At 42.0% G+C, this 15,410-nt stretch overlaps 1 protein-coding gene across 17 annotated transcripts in view; it reads right to left on the bottom strand.

The window, feature by feature from the left end:
- Positions 1-15,410, bottom strand: part of PPFIBP1 (PPFIA binding protein 1) — a 55,531-nt gene that overhangs the window by 27,589 nt on the left and 12,532 nt on the right. For 7 of the 17 annotated variants that reach the window (XM_051609858.1, XM_051609886.1, XM_051609878.1 and 4 more), the window contains 7 exons: positions 13,796-13,882; positions 12,464-12,577; positions 11,767-11,898; positions 4,559-4,651; positions 3,979-4,071; positions 2,169-2,283; positions 717-749 (listed from right to left, as the gene is read on the bottom strand). In XM_051609858.1, the coding sequence (XP_051465818.1) occupies positions 717-749; positions 2,169-2,283; positions 3,979-4,071; positions 4,559-4,651; positions 11,767-11,898; positions 12,464-12,577; positions 13,796-13,882 (667 nt within the window). The remainder of the gene's footprint in view (positions 1-716; positions 750-2,168; positions 2,284-3,978; positions 4,072-4,558; positions 4,652-11,766; positions 11,899-12,463; positions 12,578-13,795; positions 13,883-15,410) is intronic. The other 10 variants (XM_051609934.1, XM_051609953.1, XM_051609944.1 and 7 more) reach the window with 3 other exon arrangements.

The following is a 15,410-nucleotide window of genomic DNA, read 5'->3' as shown; positions in this document are numbered from 1 at the left end:
TTCAGACTTGGAAAAGATCCCTAATACAGACATCAGTGTTCTGTGCTTCATCTATAATCCTTATTTACAAAGAAGTAAAAATACATGGAAACATGTATGTTTTAACAAGGTTAGATTTCAGGGTTCAAATTCAAAAAGAATGGAGATAATCTCAACTTTTTGATAAAAATCTACCTTGCACAAATGAAGCAAACTTTTTGTTACATAAACAAGTGGCCAGATTCACAGACAAGAAAGCATTTTATCAGGTTTTAGCTTCCTAAAACTTCTCAGAAAATAGAGTGGGAAGAATACTGTCCTCATTAATGAAACGCAAGAATAAAACAAGCTGCTTGTCAGGCTTTCTAGATTAAAGACATTTAGACACAAGGGGCTAAACGTGCAGCTGATCCAGTTCCAATGATTTTCACTCAGTTATGCTAATAGAAAATCTGGTTTACTGGATTGTGACTGCATTTCATTGAGAGGCAACTGTTTTGTGAGCCTCCATGAGACCAAATCTTTCTTTGCCTATCAGTTTTTCTTGAGAAAACTTGGTATTCCAAATGTGGTGTATCTACCCTTACTCTCAAATTTTACTGTAAGTGTAACTAAGGGTTATAGATGGTGCAACCTAACAATGTTTGTTAAAGCAGTTTTGCAAACACATGCAGAAAGCTATTCTGGAATGCACTTCCAAAATGCAAATGCTTGTGGAAAGACACCAGAAACCTTACTTTTATCTTTGAGCTTCTTTCTACAATTTTCATCTGTGCAGGAAAATCCATTGGATTTGAAATTAGCATGAAGGTTATGACATTAAATAACTTTCAAGACAATATCAATAGTTAGGGAATCAACTATTCCTCACCTATTGCAGAAGCAAGCAGTTCACAGTTTTGACCTGAAATTCCCCAGTGCTAACATTCCTAAAGAGCCAAAACAGTCTCACTGCTCTCATACACAACTACCTTTCTCAAGGATGTATTTCTCAACTGTATGTTTTCACTTGTAAGGCTTCAGAAAAGGCTTATGCCACTAAATTACTCTTAAACTAACACTTTATTGGGAAAAGCCAGCTAAGTGGTAATGGATGCATATTTGTTCAGAAAGCACAAATCAGCTAATGGGACAGATAATCAGTGTTATCTGCAAACAGTATAACCCTTGTATTTGCTTCAAGGCAGAAAAAGCATTGTTCATCATGGCTGAAGATCCTCTTCTGAGTTATGCTGAAAACTAAACTGAAGCTCAGAACCATACAAGTAGTCATAAACACAATAAAGCCAGTCCTTGTTCACATTTAAATGTTCTTTAAAAAAAAGGAATCATAGTTCAGTGTGGTCACTTTTAGTGCTCTCACACAGTGGTTTTTAAAACAGATCATTTTATTAAATAAAATCTGACTTTTTACACACAGAATTTTCCTCCTCAGGTCAGGGGAAGAAACTGATTAACCTCTCGTGGCTTAAAAGCACAATCTTCAAATCATCAATAACTACCAGTGAGATATATTCAGAAATGAAACTACAGTAGGTCAAAAAAGTCTGTGGAAAATTTTTGTGAGGCTTTAAAAAGAATTTATATTTTTAAATAAGTTCCCCATCTAAGTTTTCCCCAAGTAAATAGTGATTTTGTGTCTTCTTTGCAAGCAAACAGAAGAATTACCTGTAATGTAACATTTCTCTACTAATTCAAGCTTAGTTTGGACTTGGACTTATCCAGTGCACAAATACAGAACCAGTCCTCAATTTCATCTACTTACAGCTGGGACCACACTCAAGATTTGCTGGTACATATCCTACCTTGGTTTGCAGTATGGCCTTTCCTCTTCCTTAACAGCAAGGGATGTACCAGCAAAGTACAGCACTGATAGCCCTTCTCAATTTTAAATTAATTTAAGGATTTGTTTGCCAATATAAATGGCATATTTTGAGACACAAGCCACGTAAAGGGCTAACTAGGGATTACTTAGGCTAGTTTAAAGTTGATTAAGAACCTGCTATGATGGTATGTTCAGCATTTGCATCATGAATACCCACTAAATATGTCAAAAGTAGTAAACATGAAAGCAGAAAGTACATTAAAATTTGAGCTTTTATCTATTATTTCCTGTACAACCATACACAGAAACATGACCTCAGATGTGGTGACTGAGGAGAACATGGTGAGAGAGTGTCTCTTCTTACCTCTGTCCAGTATTTCAATTCCTTCTCCTTTCAGCTTGCAAACCAATTTTTCTTGCAACCTTTTTACCTCGGCTTCCTTCTGCTCTAGTTTGCCTTTCAAAGCTGCTAGCTCGTCCTGTAACAGACAGAGAATCACTCAGTGACAGCTTCTACAGGCATCTGAGACATTTCCAAAAATGCCCTCCTATAAAGCAGAGTGGACAAGTCCTCAGCTGGTGGAAACGACCAAGGGCCCCCTGACAATTTACACAGGCTGTCACCAAACTGACTCTGAACATCATAACTGATTGTTGAGTCCATAAGGGGGCCAAATCAGGGGGCCAAATTGTGGGGCCTGTAGGCCAAGAGTGTTGGTAATGTATAATTAAAAAAATATTTCACATATTAATTTAAAAAAGAAAGAGTAAAGCAAAAAATGTTTTCTTATTTATTTAACTTTGCAGAGACAGAAACAGTGCAGGTAGTAAGGCTGAAAATAAAACTTGTGAGCACTTTTTTTTTTGCATTTATAGGGCATTTTCCATATTCAAAGCTGGACAATTACGGAACTGTGCTTACACCAGGCTGAGGACAGTTTCAGAATAACCAATGCTTCTATGAAAGAAAAATCAATCATGACACCATCAAGCACATAAACACATACTGGGAAGCAGTTCAGACAAAAATGTGGCACCTCTGCTACAGTTTAGGTTTGCTGATCAAGCATCAGGAAAGGAAGCTTAAGAAAGATGAGATTGATGAGAATAAGACAGATGGTGTTTGGGGGAGTTGGGGTGTATTAGATAAATGCTGTCAAATTTTAACTTAGATCTAACCATCTGCACTAGCAAGTGACTGGCATGGATCCATGCATTTAACTTTGAAAAACTTTAGTCAAATCCTACCCAGTTTAGTAACATGTTTCTTTGATGTCCGAGGATATCTTGTGCAACAGCATCATCAAGACAGGACCCTCAGTGCAAATGTACCCAACACTGAAAATTTAATTTGTTTGGTTTGTAAACAAAACAAAACAAGGCAAAACTCACAATTTTGGCATATACAGCTTCTAACTGAAGTTTTAAATCCTTAAAGGAATAAACCAAGCTAGAATATAGTGGCTTAGGTATATTCTTGAGCTTCCCTCAAAAGATCTGTTGCAAATATATCGTGATGTCTGTGACCCCAATAATGGCCCAGACTACATAATTTCTGGAATTGGTTCTTGTTTGCTCTAAAGCATCATGAAAAAATAGATCAGTCTTAAAATTATCAAAAAAACAAAGCTTCTTCCAGAACACTGGTTGGGCAATACAATCCTCCAGTGCTCCAACCCAGTACTGATTTTGATGGACCCATGCTTCTCTAAGACCATCTCTCTCTGTCACTTGAGAAGCTGCTGTTTTATCCGTGGGCAACTAGAGCTGCATGTGGTTGTTGATGTGTATTTCTTCCACTGAATTAGAAACACGATATGTAAATTTACATGTGGGAGAGGGGACAGTATAAAAGAATCACTGTTTCTAGCTAGTTTTCTCGAAAAAGTCCCATTTGCAATAACGGAAAGGGAGTAGTTTTAACCCAAGTCTAATCCTGTTATATGTAACCTAAGCAAAGCTCACCAAGCTAAAATCCTCTCCCATTCAATATAAAAACTGTTTACAGGGACTATCTAGGGAAAGAGCTTCCCACATCTAACTGGAAGGGGCACACTGCATACCAACACACAGCAATTAAGAACAGAGCATGACAGCACGATGCAAGACAGACCGTAAAACGCTGAACATGAAGGATTCAAAACAGGCCCGATGATACCCAGAAACTACTACACCTTTAGGATCTGGCTTTTTTGCTCCATCCGCTGCTTTTCATACTGCATCTGACCCACTTTGATTTTCATACTAGAAAGTTTGGCCATTAAAGACTGGTAACAGAGACAGAGGAGTGAGAGAAAACTAAAGATAGAAAAGAGACAAGGCTAAATGGCAAAGAGAAGTTACACGCTTACAGAAACAGGCTTCTAGAGTTACTTAGGTGAATGCTTCAGAAGTGGCTGATTTTTAGTACAGCTAGGAAAAAATAAATGCTCACCTTTGGTCTTGCCTATGGCACACACCTAATTTATTGCAACGAGTGTTTTGGACACATATATGAAACAAGGGTCTAAACAAGTAATAAATTTACTGTTAACAGCCAGCTGCATGGTAGGTTAACCCTCATTAAAAATCAACATCCAGACCTGAAGACCACGCAAAATATTTGAAAATAGCCCCTCTTCTTAAGTGAGTACCATGAAACCCCTGGGCCTGAGCATGCTCAGGATTTTGCAGGGTGCAGGCAAGGACTGGGAAAAAGAGAGTAAACTTCTGCGGCCTGACATAAACCCACCTCTTCCCCTCAGCCTCACTTACTTTGGTAGTTTTCATTTTTTTCTCATACTGGAGTCTTTCAGTGTCCATTTCTCCCACTCTCAATCGCAATTCATTTATTTCCTGGATCAAATCCTGAGTGAGGGCAAAAACAAGACCAGAAACAACAATGAAATTCCACCAATAAAACACAACAGTAGCTTCCCATTTGCAGGACTGCAACAACACAGCAGAAATAAAAGGCACTCCATACTGAAAAACCCACCACCCAAATTCATAGCTAAGTCCAACAGTTCAGAGCTTCCTAGATGTCCAGGGACTGTTTTTCTCTGTGTTACTGCACTGAATGCAAGAGGGCAGAGGGACAAAGGGAGACATAATTTAAGTTGTGTTTCCTGTGCTGAAGGCCAAGAAAAGCCTCCTGCCCCTCTGGCTGCTCAACCACTTGGATGTCCACCCACTACAAGTGGGTAAGGAAAACCATCACAGCCATCCTTCAATATGCAGCAGCTACATCCTCCCCAGTCCCTACACCCCAGGCTTGCTGGCCATCACCCCCTTTTCAAAATACAAACTGATTACAGCATAAGTCCAGGTTTCTGTCACTCAAACAAGGCCCTCTAACTGAGAGTTGAATGGAAGAGCCATCACTGATTTCTACAAGCACAAAGGCATATGCATTTAAGCATCAATGGTGCCACCATGTCTGAACTTTGCAAACTCAGCCTGGTTTGGAAGACACTCTGGAACAACCACTAGCCCACATCTGAGCTCTCCAGAAGAACAGCTCAACCTCCTGGCCATCCTCCCAGAAAGACCTACCAGGTTAGGAGGTCAGCCCTGTGGGCCCACTGGCTCTGCAGCCCCTTCCTGCAGTGGTCAAATGAACCGTGAATTTGGCTGCCCCAGAAAGGTGCAAGGCACTCTTTCTCCAAACCTCCCTTGTCCTCTAGATGGGGAAATGGGAAATGTCTGGGGGACAGCCAGGACTGAGTGTACCTGCCTTCTAGCCCCAAATCATATTTTCTGAGCTTACAAGCCTCTATTATTTTGTGCTTAATGAATCTGATGGCAACAGAGCAGTATCTGTATTTCCTTAGCAAGATCCAAGCTCAATTATCAGAACTGAGGGTAGGAAGGCTCTACAGAGAGACTTGGACAGGCTGGATTGATGGGCCAAGGTCAGTTGTATGAAGTTAAACAAGGCCAAGTGCTGAGTCCTGCACTTGGGCCACAACAACCCCCTGCAACACCACAGGCTTGGGGAGGAGTGGCTGGAGAGCTGCCCAGAAGAAAGGGACCTGGGATTTCTGATTGACAGCCAGCTGAACATGAGCCAGCAGTGTGCCCAGGTGGCCCAGAAGGCCAATGGGATCCTGGCCTGTATCAGAAATAGTGTGGCCAGCAGGACCAGGAAGGTGATTGTCCCTCTGTACTTGGCACTGATGAGGCCACACCTCAACTATTGTGTCCATTTTTGGGCACCTCAATACAAGAAGGACATCGAGGTGCTGGAGCGTGTCCAAAGAAGGGCAACAAAGCCGGTGAAGGACCTTGAGAACAAGTCTTATGAGGAGCTGCTGAGGGAACTGGAGCTGTTTAGTTTGGAGAAGAGGAGACTGAGGGGAGACCTCATTGCCCTCTACAACTACCTGAAAGGATGTTGTAAGAGGCAGGTGCTGGTCTCATCTCACAAGGAACTGGTGATAGAACAAGAGGAAATGGCCTCAAGCTGCACCAGGGGAGGTTTAGATTGGACATTAGGAAGAACTTTTTCACTGAAAGGGTTGTCAGACATTGAAACATGCTGCCCAGGGAGGTGGTTGAGTCACCATCCCTGGGTGTGTTTAAAAGTTGTTTCGATGTGGTGCTTGGGGATATAGCTTAGTGCTGGACTTGGCAGAGTAGGGTTAATGGTTGGACTTGATGAGCTTAAAGGTCTTTTCCAACCTACGTGATTCTATGATTCTATGAACTACAGGAAAATTAAAATCTAGAACATTTTTATGCTATTAGTTATTACTACTGCTAACCTATGATATTCTGATTTGGGCACACCCGCAATTTCTCATTGATTCTTCAATGTGTGAGCTTTACAAAGCACATCACTCTTCTAAGTATAAATGTACAGGGATGTCAGTCTGCACGACTACATTAAATGAGTTGTTTCTTATCAACACCAAGTGTTCAAGATTTCTAACAAATCTATGTTCCAGGTCTGATTGTCAGCTTTGACACTCTGATGATTGGTTTGTTTGGGACTTTTCTCTCCTACAGCTATCATTTTTGCTCTGGCATAACCCAATGTCAAAATATGCTGTGTAGCTACATCTGCTGAGGTTGTTGCCCATGTATTTATAATTTGAACTGTGTGACTCTTAAAATACCAAAGGAGAGGGCAACAGTTACTCGTATTCAAAAGACCTCTCTGAGGTAAAACAAATAACAAATGAAAACTCTTCTCCTTTGATGAAAAAAAGAAGGTTAGCACAACCCATATGAATTAACAGCAGTGTCAAGATGCACTCAAAATGTCACAGGAGACAAAGCAATCTTTCAACCAAAGACCAAGAGTGTAAGATTTTGGAGTAGAAATTAAGTTTATCTGCCTAATCTGTTACGGGCCTCATGGGTAATCTTTACCACTGGTAACCAGTCACCAAAAATACTGTACAATTTCTGAAGGGTTAAATAGAACTAAAGAACAGTCCTACAAGCATGCTTTGCCCTAAAAATATTTTCAATTTCTCTCTTGCAAGGGCAACATTAACTCATGTCTTAAGTTATCTACAACACAGTAACTGCAAATCATGTTCATTCTCATATTTTTGAGGCAGGGGAGTACATTTAAGATATACCAGATTCCATATACAGACCCTCATCAGTAAAAAAGAGATGGTCAAGCCTTGAGTAAACAAGCAGAGGAAAAAGAAAAGGCTTAAACAAGGCAGTTTCCCCTACTACTGAATTACTATTTAACTTTGGGCAAGCTACCTGAGGTTGAGATTGACAAAAGCACTGTGGTTCCCTAGGAAATCCTAATCCTCCTAGTGCATTTCACTTTCCTGCTTTCTGCCCTGAAACCTGTACCCTTGTCTTCCACAATTCCCTGTTCCACTGATTTTGACTATGAATTTTCACAAGGACTGTGCCTTGCTGCCTCCTGCAGCAGCCTCAGCAAGGAGATCACAGCATTGTTTGAAACCTGAAGGCGCCAATCATTACAAGTGCTTATGACCTGAAAGGCTTTTGAGACCAGTGTGATGTTTGAGGGGTGTGTCTCCTTGTGGCACTCAGGATGTTGTGCAGGCTCATCAGGATCTAAGACCAGACCAAAATCTCACTGGATTCCCTGGCTGATGTCGATGAATCAGCAGCAAAACAGTCACCCACACGGTGGCCAGTGTGTGGCTCCTGCTTTGCTTACATTTAATACCTTCTCTTTGGGCACCTATAAATGGGTTAAAACACTTGCCTGGGACATAATGCATCTTCCTGTCTTAAAAACCTGCAAAACAGAAAAAATATAGTCCTTTCCTCATCCAGAGTCAGATCCCTCCATGCAAACACCCAACAGCTGTTCCTTGCATGGATTCATGAATGGCGCTGATGGGGTGTGACATACACTCTTATTTTCCAAAACCTTTTCCTTTCCTGCTCATATTACTTGCACTCTTGACAGCAGGGACAAGAAGGCATGAAAAACCCAGTAACTTTAAGCTTTGGGGGTCAGAGGCTTCCTTAATGGCACTGGAAACACAAACTACATTTGTCATTTTACTCCACTCAGGAATTCATCTGCACCAAGGAGACGGGTGGCGTTTGAATTCTGAAGAATTCCCCATGAGTAAGCCAGCCTACCCTTTGGCTGCTGCTTCAAAGACCGTGTCTGGTTATGGACTCCTCCCTAAATAAACTCCCTAGTATGATATTTTCTTAAATAAACTCAGCCCAACTCAGACCACCCGTGCTCCTTAAGGAAAATCATACTGGTGTCTGCTGAGAAAGTGGAAAGACTGGAATGATTTAAAGAACAGAACAATTACAAATTTCTATTAAGTATACAATTAGCTTTGAAAAAGCTATGTCTTTTTGAACATCTAGACAGTGAAGTCCTAGAGCACAAAGGAAAAAAAGCTTACAGATCTCGTGAAGTATCTGTTAAGAGAAAGAATGGTGAATGCGAGAAACCTACCAAGCTGGAATGGGAAGGTGGAAAGACAGACATAAGTAAAAAAAGGAGAATATGAAGGATTTAATCTAAATGGTAATTCTGTAGGAGACAGTAGGTCCACAAAAGTTCTTTTAAGGTGTCAAGTGCTTTTTCTTCTTTTCACTTTTTTCCCCCTGAATAAAAACCGAAGCAATATTCACAGTTTTTCTTTCCCAGATTGTTTATGAATTTTTTTTTCCCATTTTGAACATTGTATGTAAATGCCATGACATATTTTATGGTAGAATGTTTTAAATATTCATTTAAATACTTAGCTTTGCTGAAATAATTGATCATCTACACAGGAATGTAACGAGATCAACACTGATTAGAATATTGTGTACTTCTGAGTGAGTGCTGCTTCTAAAATACCTGTTAAAGAGATTTTGCATGGCTAATTAGCCATTCATTTTTTCCACTAAACAAAATGGAAATGAAGACATATTACCCCTTTTATTAGCGTCTAAGCCTAAGCCTCTCTAGAGCTTTAAAGTGTTGAAACAAAGAAGAAACAACCCAATAATTTCTACCAGACTATATCAGTCTGGTTTTCAAAGGGAAGGAGGAACATTTTAGTAATAGCTCTTGAGTTCAGGCATAATTATCCAGGCTATCAATACATATAGCTCCATAATCCTCACCACTACTTAGAAACTTAGGATAACCTAAACCGAAGGCCTTCAAAGCCTTAAACAAGAGTTAAACCCTCTTAGTTTCTGCTAAGACCCGCAGGACATTAACCTGCATCTCCTGAATGCAACCCAGACGCTTTAATTAAGCTAGGACCTTACCTAGACAGGTGGGCCTCGATCCCACAACCTCCTCGTTAACAGCTGGATGCCCCAAACCAGCAGGCCTCCATCTACAAGACTCCGGTACTCTCCTAATGCACACCAATGAGCTTGCAACTCACCATGAACTTCACTACAGAGTCGATAGGAAGAGGAATTAAACCTCTATAAAAAGGACTACAGCCTAACGCTTTAGCACTCAGCCATCTTACCTGTGACCTACATAAACCGATGAATATTCTCAACAAACCACAAAGACATTGGCACTCCAAACCTTTGGAGCATGAGCCGGTATAGTCAGAACTGCCCTCAGCTTACTCATCCGAGCAGAACTTGGACAACCAGGAACCCTCCTAGGAGATGACCAAATCTACAACGTAATCGTAACCGCCCACGCTTTCGTTATAATCTTCTTCAAGGTTATACCAATCATAATCGGAGGATTTGGAAACTGACTAGTCCCCCTCATGATTGGCGCACCTAACATAGCATTCCCCCGAATAAACAACGTAAGCTTCTGACTACTTCCCCCATCATTCCTACTCCTTCTAGCCTCCTCAACAGTAGAAGCAGGAGCAGGAACAGGCTGAACCATAACCCCCCCCTGGCCGGCAACCTAGCCCACGCAGGAGCATCAGAAGACCTCACCATCTTCTCTCTCCACCTAGCAGGTGTCTCCTCCATCTTAGGTGCAATCAACTTCATCACAACCACCACCAACATAAAACCACCCGCCCTTTCACAATACCAAACACCCTTGTTCGTATGATCTGTTCTCATTACCACTGTCCTGCTACTCTTCTCCCTCCCTGTCCTCGCTGCTGGCATCACCATGCTTCTAACCGACCGCTACCTAAACACCACATTCTTTGACCCTGCTGGAGGAGGAGACCCAATCCTATACCAACACCTATTCTGATTCTTTGGCCACCCAGAAGTCTGCATCCTAATTCTACCTGGTTTCGGAACCATCTCACATGTAGTAGCATGCTATGCAGGAAAAAAAGAATCATTCAGCTACACAGGCATAGTATGGGCCATACTATCAATCAGATTCCTAGGCTTCATCATGTGAGCTCACCACATATTCACTGTAGGAATGGACGTAGACACCCGAGCCTGCTTCACATCTGCCACCGTAATGGTCGCAATCCCTACGAGAATCAAAGTCTTCAGCTGACTAGCAACACTACATGGCAGAACCATCAAATGAGACCCACCTATACTATAAGCCCTGGGCTTCATCTTCCTATTCACCACGGGAGGCTTAACTGGCATCATCCTAGCAAACTCCTCCCTAGACATTGCCCTGCACGACACATACTACATAGTAGCACATTTCCACTACGAGCTCTCAATAGGAGAGTAACTACCTTTTAAGCATCCTTTAGGTTATCTTATTTTTATCAAAGACACTAAGTGTATTTTCGAGGTATTTCAAAGAGAAAGGTCTTCATAGCTGCCTTGCAGGTAAACCTCTTGCACAGACCCTACAGAGTTGTGTGGTATGTTGTGGTTCCCATGCTAAAATCACTTTTCTGGGAACAGAGGTAGATGTCATGTCAACCTCACTGGTGTGCTGAGTTGTACTATTAAGTTCTGGAGAAACTGATTCTTGGGATTTTCCTGGAAAAAAAAAAACTGGGTTTACCCACCTGCTTTGAGGCCTGAGCAAGGTTCAACTACGAGATCTGCAGAGCAGAGAGGGCAAATACCCCAGGAGAGCACTGCCCGCCATGGCAGCTCTGCCTAGCACTGTACACTGCTGAGACTAGTAACTGCTGGCCTCTCAGTTCTGAGCTTCTGTAAGGCTGGGGTTTGAAGTCAGGCTTCAAAATACCCTTGCACTGTGTCACCTCATTCTCTCCCTACTGAAACCAAAAGTTCTATCTTTTACCGTGCTGGTTTTTGTACTTGCAATGGGCTTGAGCATTTGCCTTACTAAGAAGACGACAGTTTCAAGTTGGGACAGGAGGGTGCAGTATGTTGATGATTTGATTTAAATCCATCCTAAATGCCATCCCTCCTGTGATCTGATGGCAAGAACCAAAACTGGTTTTGGAAATCTTTCTTTGTGAAACCAGAGTTTACAAAGAGGACACATTTATTTTAAGAGAGACATGCTTTAATCTTAAAGATGAGTTCCCTTCCTGCTTGAAAAAAAATAATCATAAAAATCCCAGGAAATGTTCAGGTAATGTGAAGCCACACAGCTTTCACAATTTATTCAGTTGGGTTTTACTCACCTCTGTGCCTCTGAATCTGTCCTCATAGTCCAATCTATCCTTCTCTACAGATGTAAGCTTTAACTTCAGAGTGGAAATCTCTGCCATAAGATCCAGCTTCTGAGTTTCAAGGGTTGTTCTGCTTAAAAGCTCCTGATTCAAGGTAAAGAGGAAGGGAACAGAATTATTCATCCAAGGGGAAGAAATCAGTAATTTATTTCTAAACCTAAAGGCCTCTTTCATGGGGAAAAACATCACCCTCTTCCTTGCACTATCTGAAGCCCTGGGACACAGCTATTACCCATCTGACAGACTCCAGGCACCTAAGATGCCTCTGAGATCACGGGGGCACTATCACGGGTTGGCTGTCAAGATGAGAAAAAAATCTTGTCTGTCATCACAGTTCCTCTGGGCATCAAGGAGCTCTGAGTGGAATCCACCCTTCCTGCCAGAGGCTTTAATCCATGTCTCTTTGAAGTTCAGTGAGGAAAGGCTCAAAGAAGAGCAGAACTGGATTCCTACAATATAAAGCAGCACTGACATTACTAAGTACAAAGTCTTTAAAGCAAATATGGTAGAAGATTATCACTTCAGAGACATCAAGGGGTGCAACACCTTGAAGTGCACTGCTCTCACCAAAGCAAAATGCAATCTGTTGAGACAGAATGAAGACAGATAGCAAGACAGACAGCAAGACAGACAGGGGGTTGTGAAATACCTGCTGCAGCATCTCTTCTGTGGCATTCAGCTTCTCCCTGTGCTCCTCTAGACAAAACTCCAGATCTCGAATCTTTTCTCCTTGGGCCTCCACCTGGTCTGTAAGCACACTTACCTGCATAGCAGAGAAAAAGGGTTGCACGTTTAGTACCTTGCATCCATGCTATATGTGTCACCTGAAGCTGTATGTTGCTCACTCTATGTGAGCAACAGTGCTGGATGGGCCAAAGATGAAATGGGACTGCAGTGGGAGGAGGAGGAGCAGGGCTCTGCAGTGGACACATCATGTGGCAAAGGCGACAGGAGAGGAGGGAAAGCTCTCCCCTCACACTTACTGGAATTTCAGCTGAAGTTCTGGCAGATGCACTGCAATTCTGCATCTCCTCTCCTGACTTGTCATGAAATTTTTCACAAGGGGTGGCTGCTGCATTTTACAGCCAACAATTACGCCTTTGCTGTGACAATACATTAACTAAAGCCCAGTAGGTCCTACCTTAACAACCAAACAGCTAAACCTCACTGCATATAATTTATTCTCCTTTCCAAGTATTTGCACACAGTGTACCATAGCATACAGACACTTTTCAGAACCATTAAAGCAAAGTAGGTTAAAACAGACTGAGGCTAGGCAAGACCAAGGCTACACCATTGAGCCTGCAAACCAAGTCCCATTTCACTGTTTCTGAAAATGAATTTTCTGTTTTAAACAGGCTCTTTTGAGGAAATCTGCAGTACAGCTGGGAACACAGGCAAGCTGCCTAGAGCAGCACTTGGCATTGTCACAGCCTCTAGGCCAGGTCTGCACCACAGGATGGAAGGATGCCTGTGCAGACCAAGGCATGCCAGGTAGTCTCAACACCAACAGCAAGAGTAAGCCAGCTGGCAAGAGCACCCAGGGCTAACCCAGTCCAGCCCATTAGCAGGTGAGCAGAACCCCAAGGAGCTGCTTGTCTTCTCCCCCCTTCTGGCCAGTTCAGCAGCTTTTGCCACCTTTCATGAGGACAAGACATCTGCAGACAGCAAGTGAACAGTCATGGAAGATGGTGATCTTAAGGACACACATGAATGTAAGAAAGTGGTTGCTTTGCAGACCAGCTCAGCTAACAAGGCTCAAAAAGAGATAAGATCCACAGAAAGGCCTTTAGGTTTTTCCTGCAATCTAAATTCACACCCACCCTTAATCTGGGTTAGCTCTCAGGTATCAGCAAGCCTTCTGAACACTGTCGAAGACAACACAACCGCAAATAAATCCTCAGAGGTTTGATCACATACTATCAAAAAGTCACAGGAATGCAAGACCAGAAAAAAAATTATTTAGGTGATGATTACTCACTTGCAAAACAAGAGATTCCTTATCATTTTCCAGACGAGCCAGCCTTTCTTGATAAACATCTCCATTCCCAGGTATGTGTCCATTAGTCTGAAAAGATAGCAAATACTGTGTAGTCAGCTATTGTACCATGTGTAATTCAATGTTAGCAACACACTCAAGAATTATTTTTAGTCTGCACAGTTCAAGAACAGATCTACAGTATTCTCCAGACTCCAGAGGGTTACAAATAAAATAAATTGTCAACAAAAGATACACAACCACTATTCAGGACAAGAATTGTTCAGGGTCTTAAAGACAAGAAAGGAAGAACCTTCTGGTGACCCAATTCTGCAAAATTCACTTACTGTGCATTCAGCGTTTTGTTAACAAAATTCGTGCTCAATGATACACTCTGCTAAGCCATACTTGCAAAGAGACAAATACCCTTAGACATTCAGCAAGTGAAAAAAATCAATGTACAATCTATAAAATGTGCATTATGCCTCTTGCAAGTCAAACACTTTTTTTTTTCTAAAACACACAGTAAGAGACATTCTTTTACATCAGGCACATTTGACTGTAAAGGCATCTCTTTGTAAAGTTGCCTGAGGCTAAAGAGAAGCAAGAATACATGGTAGGGCTATCAGAGAGTTCAGACGAATCAGCAACTTTCTAGAAGGATTTTACTCTATCCATATTCAAAGCTGTCTCAAAACACTTTGTGATGGACATCACAATCAGATCTTGGATCAGAAAAAAAATTCTTGTTCCCATTGCTGAACAAATTGCTTAGAGGAGTCCGAGAAGCTGCTGGGCAATCGACTGTGCTCAGCAGAGACTCCCACCCATGTTAAGAGGCCTTGATATCCTTCTAAGGATGTGATGAAAAGAAACTGGGTGGCTGAACCTCCTGCCCCAGTGAGTCTGCAGCACAACCCTGCCTGGAGAGGCCACCACCACTTAGGAGCTGCGAGCCTCAGGCTCCTGCTTTGAATCTTCTTTTCAAGCAGCTCATCTGCCCTGATTTCAGAGGATGCCTCAGGAAACCTGCTGGCTAAAACTCCTTCTCTGAGTTCCTCCCCACACCTTGGGTGGCAGGAGAAACTGCCTCATTTGAAACAGAAAGAACTCCCACCAGCACCATTGAAAGATCAGACACAAAGCAAACAGGAGGGGGTACAAAGTATTTGACCTCACCTTAGCGCTCCCAAGAAACCAGGCTGTGTACTGGCAGTTTTTAAATCAGTGTGCCGTGTCTCCAAAGCACACATAAGGAAACTGTGCAAGGTGACCACAGCATCTCCCCTGAAATCACTAGGTCTACAGCAGACTAAGAAAGCATGCTCTCTAGTAATTTGTACCAATACCCCATATCATAATGATACCCTGTATCTGAATTATTTAGCAGTAAATTACTAACCCTTCTGGCCATCCAGACACTAAGCACCAAGGCAGGAGTACTCTAACCTTCCAAGCTTGCCCTGTTTTTCCCCTGCCCTCTATCAGAATTTAGCTCATTCCATTCAAGATGAGTGAGATATTCAGTTTCCTAAGACTTAAATTCGGGTGAAATAAGTCAAAGAGCTTCCAAAATTAACTTCTCAGCTGCTTAACTAGCAGATTATGCTTTAAATTT

This window comes from Apus apus, chromosome 1 (assembly GCF_020740795.1).
Source record: "Apus apus isolate bApuApu2 chromosome 1, bApuApu2.pri.cur, whole genome shotgun sequence".
In the NCBI taxonomy this organism is placed as follows: Eukaryota; Metazoa; Chordata; class Aves; order Apodiformes; family Apodidae; genus Apus; species Apus apus.
The sequence above is the reverse complement of the archived record's forward strand: the minus strand, read 5'-3'. Positions and strand labels throughout refer to the sequence as shown.